At 35.6% G+C, this 9,463-nt stretch overlaps 1 protein-coding gene across 1 annotated transcript; it reads left to right on the top strand.

Moving 5' to 3' along the window:
• The first annotated feature begins 3,674 nt into the window (after positions 1 to 3,674).
• FOXA2 (forkhead box A2) lies at positions 3,675 to 6,285 on the top strand. Its single transcript, XM_075864499.1, has 2 exons — positions 3,675 to 3,864; positions 4,699 to 6,285. The coding sequence occupies exons 1-2, from the start codon at positions 3,778 to 3,780 to the stop codon at positions 5,935 to 5,937; spliced, it is 1,326 nt and encodes a 441-aa protein (XP_075720614.1). The 5' UTR covers positions 3,675 to 3,777; the 3' UTR covers positions 5,938 to 6,285.
• Positions 6,286 to 9,463: the final 3,178 nt, after the last annotated feature.

Genomic DNA, 9,463 nt, shown 5'->3' with positions numbered 1-9,463 from the left:
TCACCCGCCGTGCTATTTTCTGCACTTTCAACTTTAGACATTTTTTTACTTTTTTTTTTTTTCTGCCTTATTCTTACAATTCTCAAAGTTTTTTTTTATTGATTCTTTGTTATCCACTGGTGGAGAATTACTTGCCTCCCGGCTTCTGAATTCGTCCCACCCAACAACAACCCATAATATATTCCTTATATTAGCTTAAATTATGTTTGTAATATCTTTAAACCACTGCCTTAGTGCCTCACCATTCAGCTCTCCAATCCTTCAAATCTTGTCAAACTATACAAGTCCTGGCACAAGTTTTGTTACATGGCACCACAAGGTTCAGCAACTTTTTATTTCTCCCATTTATTTTTTTTCTTGCTGCCTCATTCCTCCGTGCATTTGACAATACATTTAGGAGCACTTAAACTCATGTGTATTTTCTTCTGCTCATCTTTCTCACGCTGGTTTGCCGCTTGTACCTTCTATACAGACTCCCCGCTGTCTTTCTGGGGCTCAGGCTTGGCAGCGTACTGTATATGTTTGGGGGTATACAGGTTTATTCCCCACTTATTTCTTGGTCTGTGCTTCTTGAGTTGGGACTCGGGTGGTGAGAACGATGGCGTGTTACATCATCATGTCACATCAAGCCTCGCATACAGCCTCAGGAATGCAATATGTCCAGCTTTTTTTTAGATTATATGGCTAGGATAGAAATTCTCTATTGTTGTAATAGATTAATCTCTACGATACATGTATAAATGATGATATATTTTCTAAATATTACCATTACTGAATTAATTCAGCCCCAAGAACATTTATAATGTTTCATAATACATTCTAATTTTGGTGAGCCATTGCTGCAATACAATTAAAACCACAGAAAAGGACATACTCACAAATTAGGAGGAGAGCAAAAATTTGCTGCAATACAGGCCTATGATAAAATTACTCAGGCATTGTAGGAGGAAGTACACGAAATAAACAAGAGGGGGAGCTCTCCTCCTAATAATTTCCATTTACCTGAGCGAGATGCAAATGTATCCATTTCACAATTTCACCTCTACATCTACCCTATGATACAGATATATATATATATATATATATATATATATATATATAGATACGTATCTATCTATCTATATATAAATATATATATATATCTATATATATATATATATATATATATATATATATAGATATATATGGATATGTATATATATATATATATATATATATATATATATATATATATATATATATATATGTATATATATATATATATATATATATATATATATATATATATATATATATATATATATATACACATAGTGCTCTTAATTTGCTGGGCATCAATTCTAATGAACAGCCTTAAATGAATACATACATATTGAGTCTATATTTAGTGATTGATAGGAGCAACAGTGACCTTTAGTAACATAGTTTTTAATAAATTCTCCAGGAAAATATCACAAAACATCAATAAGAAGATCACTAATAATTGCTCCTTTATTATATGCCCCAGGAACAGTATATTGAAGTGTGATACACAAACACAGGGTCTGAGCACTTATGAGTGTGTATACATGTATGCGGACGTCTATAAATAGAGAGACACAAATATTTAGATATAATCCCTTCTATCTATATGACTAGCACTGTGTACAGGATTGTACAAACCAAACTCAAAGCTCCATTCTAGCTGAGAATTCCCTTGTTTTCCTAAGGCCCAATTTATTGACCATCGCTGAGAAGATCTGCTAAATCTGTGATGATCAAACACGTTAAATAAACTTTACTTTGTTTAATATCTCACACAGCAAACGTCTCCTGTAGAATAAATATATGTTGCAGCAGGCAGCACTGAGCAGGCAGAGCTGTGGAAGGCAGCAGCGGGGATGGAGCTGCGGCTGCTGGATCCCGTACCCCTGTCATGGATCTCATTTTAATTCCTGATATATTGGGTTGTTCTGTTGGACTTCAGGGGGATGGAGAGCGCTGCTGATGTCTTGCCTTGTGCAGTCTATATAAATTGGATGGGGCCACTGTACTGAGTCTGTAATTTATTTTTTATTTTTTTCAAAAAGAACAGAAATGTGTCCTAGTTGCAGAAATCTAACACGGAAAAAAATCGAATGAGCTAAAATGTGATTTTGATTTGCGCAACTCGCATTCTGCAATTGTACATTTGCCACTCTTAGTCCCGATTATATGTACAATTTGTATTTGACCAATATTTTGCGCTTATTACATGATAGCTGTCATTTATATATATATATATATATATATATATATATATACATATACATATATATATATATACATATATATATATATATACACATACATATATATATATATATATATATATATACACACACACATATATATATATATATTTATATATATATATCTATATCATATATTGCTATTTAGAACATTTTTGAAAGTTTGACATTTTAAAAGTATATAATTGAACCTGTACGTTTTATTATAATTTATGAATATATGATTTATTGTTTTATTTGGTGCTACTCATGCAGTGCTTGATGTATCATGTATTGTATTTTCATTGCACAATAAACAGTTTATATTATTATATCTTTCTTGGTTTCACTGATTTCCCTGTATCCATTTTATATGGTTATTGTCTATATACGTAATGCAATGTATGTGTAGTACTTTGTTGTACAAAGTGCATATATGTACTGCCTTTATTTTGGTATCAAAGTATGCTATTTCGATGCATTATTTTTTTAGATATATGGTGCACTAATATACTTCTATATGTGTATTTATTATATATAGCGTATGAATGTAATAATTTGGTTGTGTGTGTATATTATTTATGTTAGTAGAATGTTGTTTATGCTTTCATCCTTGATTATATGTATTTTCTATGTCTATCTATCTATCTATCTATCTATCTATCTATCTATCTATCTATCTATCTATCTATCTATCTATCTATCTATCTATCTATCTATCTATCTATCTATCGCACTATACCGTATGTAACACTTTTTGTAACACATGATGTCATGATTTTTATAGCGCATTAATTTCCTTGTACCGATTTTCTACTGTCTATGTACCGTGTATGAATGAAGTGCGGTGCATGAGTACACTGGTTTCCTTGTGTATATGTGGTATTAATATAGTATAGTGTATGGGTGCACTGACTTCCTTCTAGAAGTAGTCTAGTATATTTGTTTAAAATAGTCATAGAATAAAAATAAATGAATATGATGAATCCGGGAAGATATTATAGTGCCCCCGTTTTAAGCTCCTCTTTCCTCCCCTCTGGACAATCAGATTAAAGCTTAATGAATCTATTCAAATTGCGTTTCTTTTGAGTGTAAGGCAGGTGTACAATAGGGGGGCCAAGCAAGAGTCTCACGCCTAGGTGTGAGCTGATTATTCAAATGGGCTGCTGAGGACTTTGGGATTGGAGGCTCCTCTAGAGCTGCATGCTATATCACCCAGCAGCAGCAACGTCACCACAGCACTGTTATTATCATCATCATCACCACCACCACCATTGTGAAGGATAGGAGCAGCCATTCTCCCTACTACTTACACTACAAGCCTGAGCTGTCTTGCCTTCAATCTCCAGCCTAGGAGCCACAGTTCAGATCAGCATCAGTAGTACAACCCAAGTTGCAGCTCTCTCCTTCCCCCTCCTAGTTCAGAGAGGGAGAGGGAGTGCTGGGGAGGGAGGGTTCCTCTCTCTCCCTCTCTCTCTTTTTGTTGCTATCACTGTTGTTGGTTGCTGCTGTTAAATTTTAAACTGCTATGCACTCAGCTTCCAGTATGCTAGGAGCTGTGAAAATGGAAGGACATGAACATTCAGACTGGAGCAGCTACTACACAGAACCAGAGGTAACCCAGCTCTATCTCTACTTTCTGTCATTCTCTCTCTTTATAGCACACTGTTAGCCTTGGGATAATATTAACTTTGTGATCAAATATTGACTTGTGGCGCCTCCAAATCCTCTTCGATGACTGAGCCACACACTATCCCAACAACGTTATGTTTGGCATGGGGTGGGGTGGGGGGGAAGACTGGGGGAGAGAGAAAGTTAAAAAAAAAAAGTTCTTCTTGCAAATATAACAACTAATCAAACTTTCAGGAGGATCAACCTGTGACATTTTCATCAGATAATTAAGAATTGGGTCACCACTCATAATACAGAACAGTTCATTGACCAGTACTACGGTTGACTTCTAGGGTTGCTTGGATCAATTTTTGGTTTCAAGTTTGGGAAATACAAGCCATACATGACAATTTCTCTTCTGCTATTAAATCAAGAAATACAATAGTAGTAAATGAATATTAATACCAGTGCATTGGCACAAGTGGAAATATGAAGTCATTATTTGTCTAAATTGCCGTTTCCCCAATTGTTTACCAGTTAGATATTAGGTAGGAGGGGTTTTAATCAAAATTGCTGATGCTATAGTTTACCTATGTAGGCTGGTTCAAGTCTGAGGAGGAGCAGAATCGGCATTTACTCCTATTTCTGCAAAATGGACTACATGTTGTATATATTTAAATATTTATATATATATATATATATATATATATATATATATATATATATATATATATATATATATATATATTTTTATAAGTTGTATATAATGATTGTATCTATCATTATTAACTTTCCCTATTTAATACTAAATAGTAATTGTGCCACTTTCATTTTCCAGGCTTACTCCTCAGTAAGTAACATGAATGCTGGATTAAGCATGAACACCATGAACACCTATATGAGTATGTCAGCAATGAGCACCACGGCTAACATGACAGCAAATTCCATGAACATGTCCTATGTGAACACTGGAATGAGCCCCTCTCTCACTGGCATGTCTCCTGGTACTGGTGGTATGGCTGGCATGGGCTCCGGTGTAGCAGGTATGGCTAGTCATCTGAGCCCTAACATGAGCCCTATGAGTGCCCAGGCAACATCCATGAATGCACTGGCACCCTATACCAACATCAATTCGATGAGCCCTATATATGGACAATCTAATATTAACAGATCCAGGGATCCTAAAACTTACCGGAGGAGCTACACCCATGCAAAGCCTCCATATTCTTATATATCCCTAATTACTATGGCAATTCAACAGTCTCCTAACAAGATGCTCACCTTGAGTGAAATCTATCAGTGGATCATGGACCTATTCCCCTTCTACAGACAGAACCAGCAGCGTTGGCAAAACTCAATCCGTCACTCTTTGTCATTTAATGACTGTTTCCTCAAAGTACCAAGGTCTCCAGATAAACCCGGCAAGGGTTCTTTTTGGACTCTCCACCCGGACTCTGGTAATATGTTTGAGAATGGTTGCTATCTGAGACGCCAGAAGCGCTTCAAGTGTGAGAAAAAGCACAACCCGAGAGACAGTGGTGGTAAGAAACTTTCTGAAGGGGCTTCTAGTGTGGGTTCTGCTGCCACCAACAGCAGCTCGGAAAGCTCTGGGGGCAACGAGTCTCCTCATTCCAGTTCCTCCCCATGTCAGGAACAGAAGAGGACCCTTGTAGATATGAAATCAAACCAAGGTCTGAGCCCAGATCATACAACATCTCCGGTCTCCCAAGCCCAACACCTGCTCTCGCAACACCACTCTGTGTTGTCCCATGATGCCCAATCCCATCTCAAACCAGAACACCACTATTCTTTCAACCACCCTTTCTCCATCAACAACCTAATGTCCTCTGAACAGCAACACCACCACCACCACCATCACCACAGTCACCACCACCACAAAATGGACTTGAAAGCCTATGAACAGGTGATGCATTATTCAGGATATGGTTCTCCCATGACAGGTAGTTTAGCAATGAGCTCAGTAACGAACAAAACTGGCTTAGAGTCTTCACCAATTTCAAGCGACACCTCATACTATCAAGGTGTGTATTCCAGACCCATAATGAACTCTTCCTAATTCTAGACAGCAGGCATAATAGACTTGCTTACAATGACTGTATAAATCTATGTACAACAATAGTATGTGTTCCCTCCCCCTTCTCCTTGAACTGTACAGTTTGTTTTGACCCCCTTTAGCTGTCAGGATTGTTGATCTACGTTTGAATACATTTTGTGTTCCCACTTTGTTGCAGGGGTATATTTTTTGTGAATGTGGTGGATCCTTATATGCTGTGTAGTTTCTACAAAGGACCAAAAGTCTGTAAAATTCTCTATGTACAAAAAGGAAAGATTGTTGTAATTCACAAAAAAAGTTTAATGTTTTTTTTTTCTAAGTAAAATGCTTGAAAAGACTTAATTTATGGTTTCTGTACACTTTATTTATGACTATGTATTCTGGCCTGTCCCAGTCAGATTTTAACAATCTCTATTAAAATCATATTGCCATTTCTTTCTGGATTTTTATTTATTACTTCAAATGACATAGGAATAATGGGGAATTATATTCATGTAAAAAGGCGGAATAATTATGACGATTGCTATGATATCAAGCAGATTATATACATTTCATGCCAATGAGTTAAGTTAAGATAGTTCTGGTTATAGGATATTCTGTTTTTAGCATAACTCTCTCAGGTAGCGCCAGGTATGTACATTCATATTTCCAGAAAATGTAGGACTTTTAGATCTTCCATAGTAATAATAAGCATTGACTGTTTAATACATGGGACACTGGTTTAGAATGTAGAATGGACTCTGGTTCAGCTACTGGGATCCGTAAGGCCGCACTGTATAATGCATAAAGTAAAATAAGGAGAATTAATCATTTGTAAAATGATGAGAAATTTTGTTGAAAAAATTAAACTCTGCTAATGTTATCACTGCAGGCAATGTGGTAGATCTGAGAAACTGTGCAAAGTAAAGATTTAGACCAGAGCTTCGGGCAAATCTTGCTTATAAAAGAAAGTCATTAATGTCAAGTCTGGTGATATACATTTATTTTTCCAAAACTTGAAACAGTCTATTGTTATAGTGAAGCCTGTTAAGATTTGAACAAATCGTCTGTCTGTCTATCTATCTATCTATCTATCTATCTATCTATCTATCTATCTATCTATCTATCTATCTATCTATCTATCTATCATCTATCTATCTATCTATCTATCTATCTATCTATCTATCTATCTATCTATCTATCTATCTATCTATCTATCTATCTATCTATCTATCTATCTATCTATCTATCTATCTATCTATCTATCCCTGAGAAAGGCCCATGATGGGGGCTGAAACTTCGCATTTATATGAGTGAATAAAAAATCCCCTTTTTTCACTTGAAAACTATGTGGAGTGCTGCCTATTTTTCAGATATTTGATTGTGGGACTGGAGGTCGAGGTCCTGAGGCTTGCACACATATCACTTTGATTTTTTTAGTGATGCTCCTCTTTTTGTTTTATATCTATCTGTATTATTTTACAATTCAAATTTTTATTTGTTTTTCAACTCTTCTTACAATGTTTTGTTATTATATAGTGTGTTATGACTTGAATTTGCCTATCTCTCTCTCTCTCTCTCTCTCTCTCTCTCCCTCTCTCCCTCTATCTATCTATCTATCTATTTTTTTTCTTTCTTTACCCACAAAAATAAATAATGGGTACAGTTTCATCAATAAAGTGTGCTGGGATGCTACCAATATACCAACTGTATTGGACTCTAATGTCTACAATCTATTTATTTATCTATCTATCTATTTATCTTTTATAAATCTTTATATTTCTCTTTCTCTCTGTATTATAAAAAAAATATATCTATCTTTGACAGTTCTTTTTTATGTCTCTTTCTCTCTGTATTATAATAATTGCATTCTATCTATCTATCTATCTATCTATCTATCTATCTATCTATCTATCTATCTATCTATCTATCTATCTATCTATCTATCTATCATCTATCATCATCTTTCATGTTCTTTCTTTCTTTCTTTCTTTCTTTCTTTCTTTCTTTCTTTCTTTCTTTCTTTCTTTCTTTCTTTCTTTCTTTCTTTCTTTCTTTCTTTCTTTCTTCTATATATCCTTGATTTCTTTCTATAAATCTGCCTCTCTATATTATACTATAGTCATCATTCTATCTACCCATCTCTCTCTCTCTCTCTCTCTCTCTGTCTCTGTATCTATCAATTTTTTTCTTTCTTTTCCCACAAAAATAAATAATGGGTACAGTTTCATCAATAAAGTGTGCTGGGATTCTACCAATATACCAACTGTATTGGACTCTAATGTCTACAATCTATCTATCTATCTATCTATCTATCTATCTATCTATCTATCTATCTATCTATCTATCTATCTATCTATCTATCTATCTATCTATCTATCTATCTATCTATCTATCTATCTATCTATCTATCTATCTATCTATCTATCTATCTATCTCTATCTAACATCTATCTATCTCTATCTACTACAGTGTCTTTCCTTCTCTTACTACACTGAAAATTATATGTACACAATTATGATACAGTCAGTATAAATACATAGTTAGAGACCATGCACAGCCTCCTGGTGACTTGTACTAGGCAGGGTCTCTCAGACTGGGTGAGTTTGGATAGGAATGTTACAGTTTGTACCGAGATCTGAACTGTGACTCCAACACTTACAAATTAAAACTATTACATTTTCAAAAACTGTTCAATAAAAATCTATTGAGACTAAAAGTCTGCAACAACCACAAATGAGTGAAGAAAATAGATTTACAGCTCTAAAACGACTTTTCCCACAGGTCCAGGCAATGATAGAGCGGGGCAAGAAAATAACATTTAAATCCTCCTTGCCATGTACATTGTGTGGCTGGTAGGAGGCTCCAGCAGGCAGGGCACAGGCTGTAAGGACACACACGTTGAGAAGGGAGCATGAAATGTGTTTCATTAGCACATAAAAGCTTCCTGTGGAGAAAGAGAATGGAGCCAGGAATGGGGCTGATTTGTGAACAAAGCCCTATGAATGTGATGCTATAACCTGCTATGTTCCTATCACTTGTCCATTGTTAACTGCTCGTTTTAAACTACTTAGTGTCTCTCACTTGACTGATCCTAACAGATAACATGTAGTTCTGTCCCCCCATACACAGAAAAGGATGTCACAGCCATGTCAGTCTTGTAGCGCATAGCCACCCTGTGGCTCTTCTGCAGTTTGCCACCCAGGGGCCAGGGCTTGGAGTTTTTGTACATTGGGAGGGTGGGGGTGACACAAGGCACTACTACATTTATTTTTCAAGTGCATACTGGTTTAAATATCCGTGATCTGTGAATAAACAGAGACAGCAAACACTAAATTGTAGATCCAAATTCCAGGAGGGAACTTTCCACAATGCGTCATTCTTTGCACACACGTCTACATTTTATACTTGTTTTGTTTTTTTCATCATTAGCTTGAAGTGAATTTTATAAAGCTGATCAATATCTTGGTAAAATATTCATTTTTTTCTGTAAACTAGAAGGTAGCAGAAATCTTTGCTTTGTGCTAAAGTCAACAAAAGCAGCGGCAGC

Source organism: Rhinoderma darwinii, chromosome 4 (genome assembly GCF_050947455.1).
Source record: "Rhinoderma darwinii isolate aRhiDar2 chromosome 4, aRhiDar2.hap1, whole genome shotgun sequence".
NCBI classification, from domain to species: Eukaryota; Metazoa; Chordata; class Amphibia; order Anura; family Rhinodermatidae; genus Rhinoderma; species Rhinoderma darwinii.
The sequence above is the reverse complement of the archived record's forward strand: the minus strand, read 5'-3'. Positions and strand labels throughout refer to the sequence as shown.

Bases quoted from the DNA above. Each gene is read 5' to 3' on its own strand.
- FOXA2 (XM_075864499.1), top strand. From the start codon at position 3,778: ATGCACTCAGCTTCCAGTATGCTAGGAGCTGTGAAAATGGAAGGACAT. The intron at 3,865-4,698 runs GTAACCCAGCTC...TTCATTTTCCAG, and splicing joins GCTACTACACAGAACCAGAG to GCTTACTCCTCAGTAAGTAA.